Genomic DNA, 19,923 nt, shown 5'->3' on the forward strand with positions numbered 1-19,923 from the left:
TATTTTACAAATGACATTTATTCTTGTTGCTAACTTTATATTTGCATTGTATGTAATTGTTTAATGGCATTTAGCTAGTAAACTGAGTGTATTAACATAAGCTAGCTAGACTGATACATTTAAAAACACTAGCTAAATTCAATACAAATATAAAGTAAAAAAAAATGTTGTCTGTATTAGGGCTGCAACAACGAATCGATAAAAATCGATTACTAAATGCGTTGGCAACGAATTTGGTCGTCGATTCGTTGTGTCGCGCGATTAATAAGTTACTCATAGGCGCAGCACTGTTTACAGCCATCCGCGGACAGGTTGGTTCACGGTTCATGCACGCCCACAGCGAGCTTTAGTGTGAGCGACCACAGCTTGTATTTTGGTCATAACTTAAAACTGGACTGTAGGCCTACATAAAAGTGTTGTACCTTGTGATGGAAAATCTACATGTTGTATTGTTTTGGTCTATATGAATTTAAGTTTTGTTGCTATTCTGTGTAATTTTATATAGTGTCTGCCTTCTGCTCTCCTTTTGGGTCATTTAAAGTGTGGACGTTCGAGAGTCGTGTGATACATTTTATTGCCTGCCTGTTCCTATCTTTTCGTGTGTCATCTCCCAAGCAATGCTTTGAAGTATGGGCCTTTTCCTCAACACTCTGGCTAGCGTAAACAAAGTCAGAGAGCTACATGTCACGGCCGCCGACCCCACCTTAGCCTCGGGGGGGGGGAGCTTCAACTGTAAAGATAACAATCTGGTGAACAAAGACTTTTAGTATTGGGGGACCACCCCCTCCAGATGCCAACCCAAGTGAATAAAAACTCATTGATTGGAAGACTCAGTGGACTTGTCTGAGCGTACCTTCCGAGAATGAAGTAACACGCAAAGAGGAGCTCCCATCTGGGGCCTCAGATTATTGTAATGTATGCCTGTTATGTTGTTTGTTGATGCATGTTGTGATGTATCTTTGTTCGTACTTTTAATACAAATATATATAACCACTAATTGTCAACAGTATTGTGTGCTTTTTGCATCTAAATATCTCATCTGCTTAGACGCAAAATCTGATACAGAAATTGCCACGACAACCTTCACTGTCTTTGGGTTAAAAAAACTCCTTCAACTCAGTATCCGTCTAGTCCAACCGAAAACTCTGTCAGCTGCTGCTGCTGCAGACGTTGTGCAGACGGGCTCGGAGTCGGCACCGCGTGCATCAACAGTCATTCAAAGCAGCGGTAGTAATCACACAACCGGACGGTGTAGAAAGTCCCCTCAGTTAAAAATAGTAATGCAGTTTTTAAATCCATGTTAAAATCGGCAGGATATAGAGCTAGTTAGCTTAAAAAAAATAACTAACCAATGGTCACAAACAGTGTCAAATGTGATGTGTTCAGGTCGGCTCAGTAATATGATTGATGCGTTCAAATGCAGCAGTAAAAAAATAATAATAATTGAGATTTTGGTGAAAACTTGTTTTCCCAGTAATATAAAATAGTCAAGATAGAATTATGACCTGTTTAATGTCCTATCTTGAACTATCATCATCTTATCAGCAATTAAAGCAATAATACAAGTTCTAGTTCAAGGAGTCTCGAAAATGGTAGCAATAGGTTTGACCGGTTAACCATGGACATCCCTTATACATATAAAAGTATATCATACATTGTATGTTTTTTTTTTGTGTTATCCCAGTTATGTTTGTTTAATCTTTTTATTATTTAATATTACTTTTGATAGTTCCGGGACGTTGGAGCAATAAACTGGTGTTTTAACACTTCAGTCTGCACTGTGAATTTGAAGTAATGTTCAGTTTTTGAATAAAGATGCGGCAATTCAAATATAGCCTATATATTTTTTTTTTTCTATCCGATTCATCGATTAATCGAAAAAATAATCGACAGATTAATCGATTATTAAAATAATCGTTAGTTGCAGCCCTAGTCTGTATTATGTTATTTCTTCTTTGGCAATATGAGCGCAAATGTTTTGAAACCTGTCTAGCAACACACAGAGTCAGTTGAACACGTTGATCAAGCCTCTTGTGCTGAAGAAAATGACAGCAGCTTCCCCAGACCAACGAGTCTGGCAATAGCCAGGCTACACTTACGACTCATTAAATCATAGAGGTGTGTGCTTTCTAGGGGTGTGTGCTGGAGTTGTAACAGAGGACGCCTCTCATTTGGATGCTGAATAAGAAGATGATTTCCAACCTGCACACTCAGCTCCTCGTGGCGGACCAGCCACTCGCCGCGCTCCAGGCTCTTGGCCGCGCTGTGGTCCGCAGACAGCGAGTTCAGGGGCTCCACTTCTGACGCGGTGAAGAGGTTGTCATGGCCGTCCACCGCCAGTGGGCCCTCCCTTTACCGTAGACGCTCAGGATCCTCAGCTCCCTGCTGTGACTGGACATGTGGGAGGAGCCAGGGGCGTCCACACCCAGACTCTCCGAGGTGGCGCCGCGCTGCGTGCTACGGTCTCCAAAGGCATCACAGTCTTCTGCAGAGGGAGAAAAAAAGAACAAGTAATTGTATTGATGCACTGTTTGCATAAAAGGAGGAAGTGTGTATTTGTACACATGAAATAAACTTTTGAAATGCATGTTTATTAGGGCTGTAACGATATGCATATCGAAACCGGAATCACGACACTCAAAACTACAAACCTGTCTCGCGGTGTGAGAAGGCACAAGCGCGATACGCCCTTTCTAACTCTCCGGTCAAATTGTCAGATGGAAATTTGCTAATAATCTGTTTAAGTAATAGTCTGCTGACACCGCCCCCTCTTATCGATGCCGTAAGTCTGCGACGAGATGCCCTCTCTGTGATGACCGCTCTCCGTGGCTACGGAGGATTGCATTTCTCCACAGCCGTCGAAGTCCTCATATGCGATATGAACGACATTTATCCAGAGTGGGACAAATGTGAAAAAATAGCCTGTGTGATCCTGTCTCTAGTGTTTTGTGTGCTTTGAACGGCAGTTGGTCTGCTTATAGGTCGGAATGAAGCGGCCACCGATTGACAGGATGGGTACTTTATTCTACCGGACTCGTTTGTTTCTTCACTAGACACACGCACACGCTACCGCTCGCTCTCCTCGCTCGTCCACTCACTCGCTGACGTCACACACACACACACACACACACACACACACACACACACACACACACACACACACACACACACACACACACACACACACACACACACACACACACACACACACACACACACACACACACACACACACACACACACACACACACACACACACACACCCTCGTTATCGCGAATTAGACGTTCATGTTTTTTCCCCATCTATTTGAAAGTTACGCTATTAAACATGTTGCATTCTATCCGGCCTGATTATGTCATTAATTAAGCTACATAGCCTAATAAGAATCTATAATAGGATATTTGACTAAACCACAAAACTAGTTGAGGGTTTTTGCCTACCTGCAAGCATCCTCCAACAGCAATCTTTGGTTATTTATTTATTAATGTAGCGATACATTAATAGTATTCTTTCTGTTCAAATCTGATCAGTGTTCCAATTAAGTGTTGTTTAAGATTAAAAAAAAATCGTGGGATGTATCGAACAGTGGGTTAAAAATCTTGATCCAAACCGAATCGTGAGTTGGTTTATTGTTACAGCCCTAATGTTTATGTAACATTGAGACCGAGGGTTTAAAATGTGTACTGCAGACAAAGATTCAGAGTTTTGGAGAGGGATGTCTCCTCCAGCACCCTCCCCCCTAGACTCAAAGCTCAAGCGGGGGCCAGGTGGAGGACACCGAACGAACACCAGCGCAAAATGATCTGAGCATGACATGCGAGACAAGCGCAATTATTCTATTTTGACAATAGCAAGTGACAACGTGTCCTTCCCTGTAAGCTGATCAGCTAACATTTATACATTTTGAGTTCATTGATCTTTGAGAATAATAAACCAGCTCATGCAGTGGTGTAGTGGTCCCTGGAGAAGTGGGTATACTCTAAATGTTTGCCCTTTTTTTAACGCAGCCCAGAAAAACACCCTTTTTTTAGAAACAGTGATATTTGAGACTACTCTTTTTAGTTTACTTACATTGGCACATAATTTCTGCTGCTTGATCTCAGGGAGGAAGGATTATGAAATGACTAAACAAATACTGGCCCACAGACTAGTGAGAGACAACTATTCCTTATTCCTGGAATGACACTTATTCTCTCACATGGCAAATCAGTAATTTCTTTTGTAAACGGTGTCTTTGAACAGCTGATTCGCAACACATAGCATGGGCCAGAGTGTGCCACTATTATGAAATTAACATGACTTGATCAGGAGCAGTAGGTATTACTGGTCACACAGGCAGCCAGCATGAATGTAAAATATAGATGAGGCAAACATGGTGTTTCAGTAATTTTTTGAACATTTATTTAAATAACATACTACTTATGTAGTATGTTATTTAAATAAATAACATACTAAAGTCATTTCAGTGATACTGCATCCTTATTCATATTTCACCTTAGATTAAACATTAGATTATTTCTCTTCCACAACAATCATCTCGTTAGATATGTATAATATCAATATATATATAAATATCATATGATGATTGTACATCATCATTCAAATTATTCAACAAAAAAATATATGTAACAAAACAACAATATTTAATTCAATTCAATTTTTTAAATAAATGCATTTACAACACATCAACTGTGATATGCTCTCTGAGCCCAGTACTGGGTTTCTAACCATGATCATACTACAGTATATTCCAGACAGACTTGCTTTCTGCAGGAGTTTTCACACTGCACTGTCTAGAACGCACAGAAGAGGCAGCCCGATGGCTCTTCAACCAGGTCTCAAACAGCCTCCTCTCCCACGGGGGCGGGGGGCAGAGCGGGCGTCGACGGTAACTGTACCGGTGTACGATCGCTAACATTAACTGCTGAGCTGCTGGCTGATATTGATTCGCGAGGACGTTTGAAATTGTCAAATGAAATTTTTGTTTGGATAGCTCGCTTCATTTTACCGGATTATTATAGAAAATCATTTAAAGTAAACTTGTAAAAGTAAATTAGTCTTTCGCGATATTTACTTCGGCATGACCCGCCTTTCTCTCCCTCCGATTGGCTCATTCGTCGTCATGCCTACAGTTAACCAATCTAATCAGTAAAGGCAGCGAGTATTGGCCAATAAGTTGCAGAGTAGCGTGGGTCATGGCTTCACCGGGTAAAAGTGCGCGATTTCGCTTGCAGATACTACTGAATGGTGCGCATCTGGGGGGGGTTTAGAAGTGGGTATACGCAATGCTGACTGAAAAATAAGTGGGTATACGCCGTATACCCGCGTATACCCTGGACTACACCACTGATCCCAAGCCTTTCAGCCAGCAAGGCAGCATCGCAAACTTTACGGTGAGATCCTGTGATAGCCGCCGGGCTAAAAGAATCAGCGGGTTGCTAGCTAAGATGATAGCCGGAGATATGCTGCCCATGAGCGTAGTAGAGGGGACTGGATTATCTGTTTTAGTGGGTGTAGCTTCTGTTAAATTAAATGGTTTTATGTGCGACTTCACTGTCCGTCCACACCAGAAGCGAATTGAGCGACCAAATCGCCGGAAGTCATTCACTTTCTATGGGCAAGAGCGACCAGAGCGACCAAAGCGACCAACGCTACCAGCGACCAAAGTTGAGCGACCAGAGCGTCAAAAAGAAGTTGAAAACTTTTTAACTTTATGCAAATGACTATTATTCGCTTCAGCGACCAAACACTGACAGCCAATCGGAATGTAGACGCTCTTCGCTTGCGTGGATCCCAGGGAACATCGGCAGGCACTTTGGTTCCTACCTACCTTTATTCACTCACTGAACAAAATGTCGGCTGAAGTATTAATCGCGGCTGTAACTGGGCACCCGGTGTTGTACGAACCCACCCTTTTTCAGTTCAGAGATCGAAACGCCATAGTGGTTTGGATATCAAGTGATGATAAGCGGGAGTATTTATAGGCTACATCTAGAACGTTCGTATTTAAGCGGGAATCATTATAATTTGCTCTACATGCCACCAATCTAACCAACCAATCGCGTGTAGCATGCTTTAAACAAAACCAAAAAAGTATTTGAAATCGTCACATAAACAAACTAATCGACAAGACGAGGGATAAATGACAAGGGATATATCTCTTGTCTTTTATCCCTCTATTCCCCACTATTCACGGAGCCTGAGGTGAATAATTTTTAATTAAATAGTCTAGATAGATAGATAGTCAAGTCTTTATTAATACCAAACGACACAAATCGTCGGGAATCCATTTAGGTGGTTCGTCCCACACAGGACAGTAGCCTACAAGACCACACAGAACAAGTCTGACTGGACATACACACAATACATCACATTAAAAATAGACACGCGTTGATAGATAGATAGATAGACAGAAAGGCCTAGATAGATAGATATGTTCCATTATTTGCCTTGCGGAGCCAACCAGTCCTGTGCACGTATGCAAATTAGCCATGTGCGCCAATGTCTATTTGTTTTGAATGCGACGAATGAGTGCAGATCATGATTTGCAGATCCAGATCAGTGAAACATATTTCAACTACTACAGCACGCAGGGTTTTTTGTTCTCGGTTGTAATTAGCCTACATTTTAGGATTTTTTTTACATTGGGGGGAATCACTGTCCTACTTGTTGTCGAAGCACTTTATCGAACAAGCAAAACCGTCTCGGCAATATGGCCAAGGTGTATGGGAGAGTTCACTATTTGATATGGCTGTCTGTAGGGCCTACTAAACGCATACGGCTCCTTTAAATGCGTCTGCATAATTGAATTGTACGTCATGAGCGACTTGAGCGACCAAAGCGAACAGAAAAATTCGCAGCGAAACATTGTGAGCGACCAAAGCGTCTTTGACGCTTTGGTCGCTCCTGGTGTGGACGTACAGTTAAACAATTTCGTTGCAAAGGGGAGGCACGCATCATCAACTGCCGTTCCTAATTAAAACAACGCCGACACATTTTGCCTATTGGGAATTTACAGGTTCACAATCCTGCTCTTTGATATTTTGTTTATCATCATTTTTATATCAACTTAACTTCATTAAAAAAATGCATTATTGGTGTGCTCCTGATAGCAACCTTTGAAATAGGACGGGTGGGCCAACTGGGCTGCTGTCTTAAAGGAATGCGCAGATCCTTTGAGCTCTGCAACTGCTGCAGAAATAAAGAGAAGAAATCGATCGATTTTTCGATTTATGCCTCCTACACGTCGACTCACAGAAAACGAGTCGTTTAACATCCCTAGTATATACTATCATATAAAGTGCTCCGGGAGTCGCAAACGGTAACAATCACTTTCTCCTCCATGCTGCAGTTCACCCGGACTGCACTGCACTGAGTTGGCCGGTTGAACGCTGATTGGCTGTTACGTTACACATGTCACTCAGTGGCCAGGCTTTTGAAAGCCGATTGCCTGTCATCACGCGAATGTCGCGTCAAAGTTTAAATAACTTTAAAGATTGATAGATTGCGGGGAACATAGGAGCCTTTTCCCAGAAAAGGGTTCCATGTTACCCGCTTTTCCCCAAAAGGGTCCTATGCTCCCCGGTATGTATGGCTACAGGGGAACATAGGACCCTTTTTGGGAAAAACTGGGATCATAGAACCCGGGGAACATAGGGATGACCCCGAAGCATATTACCCTCGCTGCGCGTCAGTGTCCTGTTCGCCCTGTTGGTGCTTATTTTCCCGATAATAACCGGCATTCTATACATTATCCCTTACTTATTACACAGCTCTTCTCAATGCTGTAGACTACATTCGTATTCGGTTGCTAAGCGGCGTCAACGACTTTGGCAAATTATTTCTCTGCTGATCAACGCTACGAATGATAACAAATACATTGGAAAAAGACACACTGTGAAGTTATTTTTTCGATTTGGCAAGTAGCCATTACTAATAATACCAATACTCTTTGGCTGGGATGATGAGGCATCAGGCAATCAAGTCATTTTAGCCTGAATACATAGGTAAGAAGCACCAGAGCAGGTTGCTAGTACCATGGACAGTATCAGAACGATAACCTGTTGAACTAAATGGATTTGTGGTATGCTACACCACGGGATGCATCTGCAGACCACTGCCACATAAATAAAGGTAAGACGCGATATTTATTGCTTAAGATTTGCTGGTGTTGTGGCGAGGTCTTTTGTGTTTTTGCACTCAAGTGGTCGGCTGTTTTAACTTGCAATTGATAGTCGGTGGAGTCAGTCTTGTTGACACTAAGTGACTTTTTGTCATTCTGGAATTCTGGAATAATTCAGGGGGGGAGTTCATGAGTTTTGGTCAGAATGCCTGATGTAGGCTAGTTTTGATGGAATGCGTGTTGTGAATTGAGAACAGCCAGCTCCTGATGTGATAGGCTACGATTTTTGTAGTGCTTTGTGTAGCCACACCTTGGCCCTTCTGAACTTAAACACGCAGTTAAATTCCTTTCCTAGCTCCTCTTGTTTATGTTGTTAGCTTAGCCATATCATGTCACGTTGTCGACATTGGATACATGGAGCACAATATAGTGGGTAATATGTCCGATGCTTTTTGAAAACGTTTTCTTCATAAAACGTGCCAGACAGATTTTGTATACATTTTATTCCTTAGTAATTAGCTACATGGTTATGCCGTCTTTCAGAAACTTTCATTATCGGCACTAAAGGTTCTGACGTTCTGCATCTCAGTGTGGTTTTCACAGTGCACTGAGGCAGAGCGGAAGAAACTCCAGGGAGTGGTAAACACTAGGGGTGAAACGGATCAGTGTGTCCACGGTTCGGTTCAGATAACCGTTTTGGGCCTCGGTTTCGGATACGGTTCGGATTAGGATCATGTCCGTGGTAGTAAAAAGGCGGACTTTTTTTTGACGGAGGGTTTGGGGGAGAAACACAAAAATGAATGAGACCCACAGGCTATTTGCAATGTGTTAATTGACTGCAATCAGATAACTTGCAAGGCTTGTTTGTGCAATAAATGTTCCCCTAAATGCATTTGAAAACATGGTGCACTGAGTGTAACATGTAAGCGATAACGGCCGACGAGGTTTAGAACTCTGGCGACGAGCGCAGCATGAAGCCAGAGTTGCCTCTACCTGTCCATTATTTCCATCGAACCGGTCGACCTCGAAGGCCGTTATCCCGCTTATCACCCGTTTGTATTTATCTCCCGTATATTTAGAATATAATTGTATCAATTATATATAGGAATCGTGCGCTTGAACTTCAGAAAACAACCTATTACAGCTACCTCATTGGCTCGGGCAGCACTGGAGAGAATGCATTCCGCTGGGTCCTAAACACCCTTTTGTATCGGACGTAGGCTACAGTAGGCAAAATACGCTACATAAGGCAATGCCTTCATTAAACTGAAATCCTCGGATCTCCAGAATGCTCCGAACTGTGGTAAACGAACCGAACGGATTCGGATACAATTCGAATCCGCTGCAGGCCTAGTAAACACCGCACAGAGGATCACTGGCTGCCCCCTGCCCTCCCTGAAGGACATATACATCTCCCGCTGCCTAAGCAGAGCGGAGAGAATCACAAAGGACAGCGCACACCCTGGCTTTCACCTGTTCAACCTGATGCCCTCAGGCAGGCGCTATAGGTCCATCAGAACCAGGTCTTCACGGTTCAGAGACAGCTTCTTCCCAAAAGCTGTATCCACCCTGAACACACACATGCACTGACCCCCGACTGACTGACCCCCCCCTAACCTCCCACTGCTGTATTGTACTTTACTTTATTATTTATTATACATTATTTACATTTCTATTTGGTATACTGTTGTTCTTGTTCTATTTATATATTTATTTATTTTCTCGAATGCACCAATTGGGAAAGCTTACTAAAAATGTCGTTGTACTTGACTCGTGCAATGACAAAAGGCTTTCTATTCTATTCTATTTCTATTCTATTCCTATTCTAAAGAGAGAAACAGGAGTGCATCCTCATTGTAGCCAGCACTTCTAAAAATGCACTTCCGAATGCGTCTCTGTCCCCAGCACATTTCAAACCAAACTGACGCCAATGTCCAGCACCCTCCCCCCTAGACTCAAAGCACAAGCAGGGGCCAGGTGGAGGACACTGAACGAACACCAGCGCAAAATGATCTGAGCACAACATGACATGAGAGACAAGCGCACTTATGCCGCTTTTCCACCGCACATGTAGCTCGACTCGACACGACACGACTCGACACGACTCGACACGGTAGCAGCGCGGGTGCTTTTCCACCGCAAATAGTACCTCCGGGACGTGGGCGGGGTCGTCTGCGCGAAAGGGCCGTGACGTATTTTTGTACGCGACGCAAACAACACCTACGTAACCCACACATGGACAGAACCCACATAACAACAATGGAGAACATCGATGCGATGGTATTCGTGTTCGTATTATTAGCTGGCATGTTGAAGAAGTGGAATATGTTGGCTGCGGCGCTACTATGGCTGTTCTATCGTTACCAGCATGGTTGCCATGTCGCTCTCGTGACTTCGTCACACTCTCTGGCCAATCAGTGGCCGGCCGTCTGCCGACGTCACCTTTTAGCATCGGCTCAGCCGCTTGGAACCTAGAGCGAGGCGGTACTAGAAAAAGCAGCCACTTGAGGTACTAGATCGCGGTGGAAACGCAAAAAAGGCGAGCTGAGTCGAGTCGAGTCGTGTCGAGCTGGTACCATGCAGTGGAAAAGCGGCATTATTCTATTTTGACGATAACAATGCTGTGTTCCAATATCCATACTATCCGTACTTACTAGCCTTAGTATGAGTACGTAGGGCGTTCCGATTCAGATCGGGCGAAAATAAGTGTACTGAAAGGACCCGGATGTTGTACTCAAAACGGTCAAATGGCGAAGTGTGGATCGATTTACACATTTCGTACTCAACAACGGCAGCACTCTTAGCTACGTAGCGGAAGAGGGCGGAACCAGGCTAAGCCAAAGTCTGCGCATTTTCCACATAGCCTGCATTAATGGAGTCATTTTGTAGTTTTTATAGATTTTCATAGCTGCTAGGCGTAAAGAGTTCACCGATCAAAGCGGGATGTTTATTGCGGGGGAGGAGCCGCGGCCGCAATCGTGATCGTAATTTCCGGTTAGTTCACCACGGAGCATTCGATTTGGAACAACACTGACCTCTGAAAAATAGCGCACTTAGTGAGTGTGGATAGTGTACTACGTTTAAGGGTACTCATGGAAGTATGGTTATTGGAACACAGCACAAGTGACAACGTGTCCTTCCCTGTAAGCTGATCAGTTAACATTCATAAATTGTGAATTCATTGATCTTTGAGAATAATAAACCAGCTCATGTGGCATCTGTCTTGAAACCCTTCTGGGCCCTTGACTGATTCCATCTTTGAAATACAACTCCCAAGTTTGACTCGTGTTTAACAGGGCGCTGGTCATGATGCTTTTCCAAAGAGGACCAGGCTTTTCAGCGCAGTTAGAATCCAGTACATTCTCAGTTGATCCAGGTTGTTTGCTTGCATTAGGGCTGGGCGATTTGGCCTAAAAATAAAATCTCAATTTTTTCTAACTAATGGACGATTTTCGATTTAAACCTCGATTTATTTTTTCTGTTTTTCTCTAAACAAATTCCATTGAAACCCATGTACGTGTGTGGCGCTTATGGGGTGTCGCACCACACTCACCAACGCAGGGGTCTACAACCCGCTGATTTAAGAGTATCACGATTATCAACAATCATGGAAAGCTGAGTAGGTTTATCAGTTTTAATAACAGTATGAACAAATAGAACACAAAAATGACAAGTTGTCCTTTGTATATCTATAGTAGCAATAGCACATGCTAAACAAGGACAACATCTACTCAGAATAATTGAATGAACTGTTTACATCCATGGCTAACCAGTGCATGAGAAGGAGATGACAGGAGACTAATGTTTCACTCTTTCAATTGCTCTAATTTGAGCTCTTACTGTTGTTATCTAACATACCATACAGTAATTTAATTGTGTAAAAGTGTGAAATTACTGCCCCTTAAAAATGACCATGAATTAGCTATACTCTCATTTGCATAGTGATTAACATTATGAATTTAAATTGTGTATACCAACTGTATGTTGGCTGACATTTACCTATAACTTTTTTTCCCTCCACTCTAACCAAGGATGCCTGTTTTTAAATTCCCTAGCCTGACACCCAGCCTGAAAGGCTGGCCAGGGGTCCTCATCTAAAAGTAACAAGGAGATATAAAGTGGGATTAAAACATTGTCTTCTGTTGACTACTTATTATGTGGTTTACACATTAATATGGGAGGACTGGACACACACACACACACACGCACGCACGCACGCACGCACGCACGCACGCACGCACGCACGCACGCACGCACGCACACGCGAGAAGGAGGGGCTCGGCCCGCTAACTAACGTGCAGAGATGCAGGGGCAGCTTCGCGCTTCGTAACAGAGACAGGGCAGAGCGCGAGCGCGCAGCGGGAATTTTATGAATGGTGAATGTAGGAGATAACTTCCCCTGCTTAAAGTATTTTATTGCAGTTATACCAAACCGATATTTCCGAAAAATAAACACAGAAGTGAAAGATCTGTCACAAGACGATTGATACGTATCCGTGCACATTTTTAAGTGGGTATACGCAAATCCTGGTGCGTTCCTAGTGGGTATACGGCGTATACCTGCGTATCACGTAGACTACACCACTGCTTGTAACTAAGAGAACACACATGTGAGTTGTTGATCACAAATTATTTGTATACATAACGTCATCTTTGCAAAAGACGTTTAACTGAAAAGTGTTTCAATCGACCCGGCTCTCCCCCAAGTCTGTCGGGGGCGAGGTGAATGTGATTGCAGTAGGCTGAGTTTTGCGCGCGTTCTGGAAAGTGAGAGAGGAGGCTACTACGGAGTCTATTCAGCAAAACAAATCGGAAGAGTCTAGAACTGTTTTTAAATCGCGATTTTTCGGTTCAGCCATTTCACAAACCGTAGGAAAGAAAAAATGCAAATTAATCGATTAAACCGAAAAAATCGCCCAGCCCTAGCTTGCATGTATGCAATGTGTATTACTAACCTACAGCAGGCATGCCTCCACCAATATCCTCTTCAACCTTGATTGAAATGGTGTCTGGGGTCTGCTGCTTTCCACATAAAGAAGGAAACACAGAAAAGACATTCTTTCATTGGCACAGAATAGTTGTTAATCCCCACTTACGACTCATTGATTCATGAAAGGTGTATGCTTTATAAGGGTGTGTGCTGGAGTTGTAACAGAGGAAGCCTCTCTTTTGGATGGCGAATGAGAAGATTATTTCCAACCTGCACACTCAGCTCCTCGCGGCAGACCAGCCGCTCGCCGCGCTCCAGGCTCTTGGCCGCGCTGTGGTCCGCAGACAGCGAGTTCAGGGGCTCCACTTCTGACGCGGTGAAGAGGTTGTCATGGCCGTCCGTCGCCAAAGGGCCCTCCCCTTTACCGTAGACGCTCAGAATCTTCAGCTCCCCGCTGTGACTGGACATGTGGGAGGAGCCAGGGGCATCCACACCCAGACTCTCTGAGGTGGCGCCACGCTGCGTGCTACGGTCTCCAAAGGCATCGAGGTCTTCTGCAGAGGGAGAAAAAAAGGAAAAAGTAATCGTTTTGATACATTATTTGCATAAAGGGAGGCATTGTGTATTTGTACAAGTGAAAGAAACTCTTTAAATGAATGCAACATTGACACAGAGGGTTTAAAATGTGTACTGCTTACAAAGATTCACAGTTTTGGAGAGGGACGTCTCCTCCAGCATCCTCCTCCATAGACTCAAAGCTCAAGTGGTGGGCCAGGTTAAGGACACTCAACGAACACTAGCGCAAAGTGATCTGATCACAACATGACATGCGAGGCAAGCACAATAATTCTATTTGGACACTAAAAAGCAACGAGTCCTTCCCTCTAAGCTGATCAGCTAACATTCATACATTATGAATTCATTGATGTTTGAGAATGATAAACCAGCTCATGTGGCATCTGTCTTGAAACCCTTCTGGGCTCTTGACTGATTCCATCTTTGAAATGCAACTCCCAAGTTTGACTCGTGTTTTAGCAGGGCGCTGGTCCTGATGCTTTTCAAAAGAGGACCAGGCTTTTTAGCGCAGATAGAATCTAGCATCAGCCTAGAATCTATGCCATCTAGAATCTACTACATCAAAGAAAAAAAAAGGCTCAATGAGGAAAGTACACACCTTCACTTTTAAAATGGGGCTGCAAAGACTTTAAGGATAGCTGTGTGCCTACAAGTATGCGTTTCCAGGTGTTATGTCTGGCAGGCGACATCCCTTGAGAGAAGCTGCTGAATGGAAGCACTTGATGAGCTGGCCTGCGTAGAGACAACAAAGTTAAATTAGTACTACATTTGTAACATTGTATATAGTCCAGCAGCAAGTTGTAAGAAGATATAAGATAAGCATGTTTAGTGAATTACATTAGCCTAATACTTAAAATTAGTTCTATGAAATGATATTACATCCTTGATTTGTTTACATATTTTATAGTTCATCTCATCAACTCGATACCATGACATCAAGCGCTTCAGAAATCTGCTAATAACCCTTTGATTTGAATCAGGTGTGAAGGGGAAAACATGCCTATAATAGTGCGTTTCAGGTACACTTTTAGCCCGTAAACAACCAGTTATAACTGGGAGTACAAGAGGGTAGAAGGGTGCGAAAACAGGGGTTGCCTGGAACGCACCATATGTATTTAGGATGAGTTTAACAGGTCGATCATCTCCTCATCAGTAAAACGCTAGAACTACTGCGGTCCAGTGGCCGGTAGAATACAGTTGTATTAGTTTGTTGTATGGTGAGCAGACATTGTTAAACATTGCATTCCCTTGGTATCCAAGCAGTAGAGATCAGTGCCTGTAGCCCCTTTGTTGAATTGTGCCCATTCTCGTGTGATGCCCCTTGCTTGCTGAGGTGCACACTCGAGTTACAGTGCGTGTATTTATGGTTATGAATGGGCGGCCATGTATTAGTCCGCTGTCCTTTCTCTAATAGGTCCATGGTATTTACACACATAACTGATGCTATCTACCTTACTTAACATTAGCGACAATAACTTGGCTGTTAGCTGTAGCGCTAATGCTAAAGCAACATTATAATGCTAACAAGGTAACCATACACAGTACAGCAACACAATGATATGGCGTTAGTTAACTTACTTTGTCGAGGTTTGTAGCTGAGCCGAGGAGAGTTGGTACTGATCCAGACTTGATTTTCAGACGTTGAGCAAGTCCAGCTCTGTATTGGCCCAAGTTGAGGAAGCAGTCGTCAGTGAAATGTTTGGCGCTGCCGTGTTCTAGCAACGGGACGGCCATGTGTTCCTGACCTCATCTGACTCCCGCGCTGCGTTTGTATCCAGTGGGCGTGGCCTATGACGTATTGGATCCGGCTTCCTCATCCGTCGATTGATGCTGCCAGAGCATGGACATAATAGAGTGGCGAAGTCACGCCCCTTCCGGTAGGGCTCATGGGACCTATGAGATCGAAAAATATGAATGGGTGTCAATTAGGGATTATCACGCTGATACGTATTACTTCCGCTTTTGGTGATCATTGTGCACTGTGACATCCGGTGAATAACTCATCACTCTGGCGAAACGATGATGGAGGACCGGCAGTTCACTTTCACTACATCCCTGATAAATCTACCCAAAATCACGTTTTCTGACGTTCACAGACTCACTGAACAACATTCCATTACAGCCCGCTCCAAACTGGACAAGGGATACAGTTTTTTTTTCGAGAAATATGTCTACGACTACGAAGGTGAGTGTCTAGCTTACGCTAGGTAGGTTGGCATGTTAACGTCAGTTTGGCGTCAGCTCAGACATTTCATTTTATTATTCTGATGTTAGCGTTTGTCAGTGTCAACTACCTAACGGCAACATACAAGTGTCCCTTTGCTAGAATGAACAATCCACAGTACATGCATTAATCATGGTTTTTTCTACCAGTGTCCAACATCATTGATAGGGAGGTGGCTGTCAGGTCTAGGTGTTACAGGTCGATGAAGAAGCGAGAACAGCCCCACTATTTGAAGGTTATTTTAGGAAGCTAAGGAATAATGGCAAGAAGTTTAACCCCTTACACTCTTACTGGTTTACATCAAGTCAGTCACCAGCCATGTGCAAAAAATTGCTATACCTTTGTGACATATGTACAGTATGCAAATATCAATATCATGATAATGTAACTTTGCATTTAAATTCTTTAATATCCTGTTTGTCCAACATGTTAATGGTGTAAGGGTTTAACTACTCTACTGCGGTTGCAGATTTCCTAGAATTTTTGGTTCATTGCAATGCTCTTCCTTACATTTCTATATAAGTTGCAACAATCTGTTTATTTTAGTTTAACTTTATCAACTTAAATATTTGTAGATTGTTTTCCAAGCTGACGGCGCCAATCTTCAAGAAACCACATGCAGCTGTACAGCAGGCAAGGTTCTTTGCAACCATCTAGTGGCCTTGTTGTTCCAGAGTGCCCATTACAGCATGTTGCAGGTGAGGGCTGAGGTCTGGGATGATGTTCACATGGCAGGTTGATTGGAGTGACACTGGTTCTAGAGGTCTGCCTTCGATTATTAACAAGCACATCCTCAATCCCGGTTTGCTCTTCTATCTCTTGTTCTGCAGGTGAGAGCTGTACCACCTCCTATGGCCTGCACAAGCTCTCTGCAAACATGGCATCGACCAAGGACTAAGGTAACATTGTAGCTGTGCGGAGCTGCACCGCATTGAATAGACTTCCAGGCTATTTTCAGCCACGTCGTACCCCGCCCCGCGTGCCACGCTTTGCTCTGCGAGCAGTGTGTTACAAACGTTACACACTGTTCGCAGAGCGAAGCGATGCAGCCGAAAAATAGACTGGAAGTCTATTTAAAGTGGTGCAGCGGATAGGGCTGCGCAGCTGTACGTCTGGCTACGTTGGTTAACATGGGAGTGAATTGGAAGCGGCGCCGCTCCACGTGGCTGCGGCGAGCAGTGGCTTTATACTACTACAAGTAAGATACTATTACAATCATGGCTACTTGTTGATATCATTCCCAGGGGATCCATGCAGAGCCGGTTCCAGACTTGGTGGTTAGGAGACCAAAGCCATCCCCCAGGAGTGTATGCAAATCAACTCTCTATCAAGCATACACAGGTGATGTTACTACTGTAACTAATATCATACTGTTGGCTGCTGTATAATACATAATTGTATCTTGCCACTTTAATACTCATAGATTATGTACCAAATATAACACTGCAGTGAGCTATTCTCCAGAAAGACTCTTGACATCAGAATTGAAAAACCAAAACAAGAGATGTGTGGATAATTTCACACTAACAGTTTTTCATTTTATGTTTCAGGATCCCTCCCTGACCTGCAAGTCTTGTCTCTTGGGGAAACACTGAAAAATATCAGGCCTCAACCACTGATATCCTCAGTGCTACATGGCTTGTCTGAAGTCTCCATGGTAGACTCCAGCTTCGGACCTGTGCCGCGGGGTTCACCCCTGTCCTACCAGTGTCCTCCTGTGGTCAAACTCAGAAATGATGTTCAACATCCAGATGCACCATCATTCCCTAAACTGCCTTTAGAGGGGTCAACGTGTCCCACTACTTTTCCAAAATTTGCCTCAAACTCCCAACAGTTTCTCCATTTGGACAGCTTAACTGTGACACATGAGATGGCAGCTGAGAGAGAGGAGCAGACACGTGAGCAGTCTGAGTGCCCATTATGGCAAGCTTTACGCAAGCCTAGAGTGACAGCTAGTAGGTTCTATGAGGTTAGCCATGTGAAAGGACCGTCTTCTGGTCAGACCCTGGCAGGGCGGATACTTAAGGGTGTACGCCAAACACCCGCAATGAAAAGGGGCCTTGATCGCGAGCCGCAGGTGCTGGAACAATATTCAAAACATTGCAATGTAAATGTCTCGCGCTGTGGATTTGTCATCCATCCCGATGCTCCTCACCTCGGGGCTAGCCCTGATGCGAGAGTATATGACCCAAGTGCCGTTCCGTGTTTTGGGCTGGCTGAAGTTAAATGCCCAGACATCTCTAACATTTCTGAGGCAGGACATGTTAAAATCGTGAATGGTCAGGCAAAACTGAAAAAGAATCACAAATACCACTGGCAGGTTCAAGGTCAATTGGCAATAACTGGATTGAGTTGGTGCGATTTTATAACCGACACTGAGGAAGACTTCACAGTCGAAAGAGTCTGGAGGGATGATGAATTTATAAAGGAGATGAAAAATAAGGTAGACCTGTACTTCTTTGGTACATATATGAATGTGTATTTTCAGCAGAAAGTGAAATGAACTGAAAGAATAAAAGGATTTAATTAATTCCCTTTCTCTGAGTACATAATTTACTACATTACATATTAACATTTTGAATACTTTCTGGATAGACTGACTGGACTTTAAAATTGATTATAGATGCAAGACTTCTCATTCAATTATATACAGAATTACAGCTCCGGGAAAAATGAAGGGACCACTCCAAATGTTCAGTGTCTCTCGTTTTAATATTTATTATGTTTGAGTAAACACTATTCTACAGGGATGTAGCCTTTTAAATCAAGGGGTCCCTGGAAGTTGGTCAACACGCAGCAGACGGTCCACAGCTGGTTGACTGTCCCAGACAAGGTGAGAGGGACAGTGCGATCCCAGATGCGGTACTCCTTGACTCGGCGTATTGCCCTTTCCACAAGGATTCGAAGTCGGGCGATTGCTTGCGTCTTCAGAGCATCCTCTTCGGTGAACTGCGCTGTGGTTAGAGAGATAAGTTAATTAGTATTATTTCACATTTGGGTCAGTTTTAATTTGAAATGTTCATTCCTTTCATGCCTACCTGTCATCTTGAAGGGTGGCATAATCGGCTTTGCCCCACGGTCAGCTAGCAGCTTCTCAATGGTGAAGCCCTTGTCTGCCATGCAGCCATCTCCTGGCTCCAGCAAATCCAGCAGTCCACAACGTTCGGTCAGCTCTCGGTCAGAGATGGAGCCGGTGAAGAGACTCGAAACAAAAGTAACAGCACTACACGGGGCAATTCCAATCAAGGCTTTAAAGGTTGTCGTGTTTTTGTAGGAGGAGAAAACCTCAGACTGGAGAGTGAGGGATGACGGATTCTGGCATCGCACCTCGGTGCAGTCGATGATTACCCGAACATCGGGACTGTAATGCACAAATTTGTGCGGCATGGTGTTCTTTACTTGCTGTTTGCTCATCCAGATGGGGAGGGAGCCAAGGAGCAGGTAAGGTAGTTGGCCCACGTGATAACTACACGGGAGACAGTGGACACACTGACCTGAAACATGTCAGCCAGTACCTTCTCTTGCAGGCCTGCAGCAATCCGGCAGCAGAAAAGAAAAAAACTCATCAAACAGTTGCAGTCTACGTGTTGGACTGGGAGAAATAGGTTCAAAGCTTTGTTGGTTCTTCTGAGCTTTTGACCAATACACTAACATGGAGGCAGATGGTCGAATAGCCTCCCAGAAGTGACAAAAAACCTCTCGTGATGTGAATCTTGTGTAAAAATAAATGTCCTTGTCTGAGACACAAAATCTTTGAAAGGGCACATGACCCACTTTCATCTGTGACAGCTCTCTTGTCAGCTCCTCTACCGTTTCCTCTAATTGCTGTATGCGTGCAGCAGCAGCATCCAGCGCACCTGTATGAGATGAGGAAAAAAAATTAACACATCTGACCCAGATTTTGACTGTGACTTGCATATTGGAATAGTTTGGACCTCTAAAGAAATTGCTTTTTATAGCTCAATATTGATTTTAAAATTTACTTTTTATAGCTCAATATTCACCTTTACAATTAAGTAAGATATAAAATGCAACATTTCAACTTGTAATGAAGCTTTTCACATTGTGGT

The 19,923-nt window shown here is 43.6% G+C and overlaps 2 protein-coding genes across 5 annotated transcripts in view; one reads left to right on the top strand and one right to left on the bottom strand.

Annotated features, from left to right (window-relative positions):
• The window catches only part of LOC130378554 (uncharacterized), a 54,251-nt gene extending 38,549 nt beyond the window's left edge, over nucleotides 1-15,702 (bottom strand). For 2 of the 3 annotated variants that reach the window (XM_056585292.1, XM_056585291.1), the window contains exons 1-5: nucleotides 15,208-15,702; nucleotides 14,228-14,361; nucleotides 13,324-13,607; nucleotides 13,079-13,142; nucleotides 2,203-2,485 (exon numbers count right to left, since the gene is read on the bottom strand). In XM_056585292.1, the coding sequence (XP_056441267.1) occupies nucleotides 2,286-2,485; nucleotides 13,079-13,142; nucleotides 13,324-13,607; nucleotides 14,228-14,318 (639 nt within the window). In that variant the 5' untranslated portion in view covers nucleotides 14,319-14,361; nucleotides 15,208-15,702 and the 3' untranslated portion in view covers nucleotides 2,203-2,285. The remainder of the gene's footprint in view (nucleotides 1-2,202; nucleotides 2,486-13,078; nucleotides 13,143-13,323; nucleotides 13,608-14,227; nucleotides 14,362-15,207) is intronic. The other variant, XM_056585293.1, reaches the window with a different exon arrangement.
• LOC130378552 (uncharacterized) lies at nucleotides 15,217-18,793 on the top strand. 2 transcript variants are annotated; one of them, XM_056585287.1, is made up of 6 exons: nucleotides 15,217-15,814; nucleotides 16,003-16,088; nucleotides 16,429-16,551; nucleotides 16,684-16,752; nucleotides 17,098-17,194; nucleotides 17,404-18,793. In XM_056585287.1, exons 1-6 carry the CDS (start codon nucleotides 15,649-15,651, stop codon nucleotides 18,354-18,356), a joined length of 1,494 nt encoding a protein of 497 aa, XP_056441262.1. In that variant the 5' UTR covers nucleotides 15,217-15,648; the 3' UTR covers nucleotides 18,357-18,793. The 2 variants fall into 2 exon arrangements, with proteins under 2 accessions (XP_056441262.1, XP_056441263.1); XM_056585288.1 differs by lacking the exon at nucleotides 16,003-16,088 and having other exon boundaries at nucleotides 15,218-15,814.
• Nucleotides 18,794-19,923: the final 1,130 nt, after the last annotated feature.

The sequence above is a fragment of the Gadus chalcogrammus genome, unplaced genomic scaffold, assembly GCF_026213295.1.
Source record: "Gadus chalcogrammus isolate NIFS_2021 unplaced genomic scaffold, NIFS_Gcha_1.0 GACHA088, whole genome shotgun sequence".
Lineage (NCBI taxonomy): Eukaryota > Metazoa > Chordata > Actinopteri > Gadiformes > Gadidae > Gadus > Gadus chalcogrammus.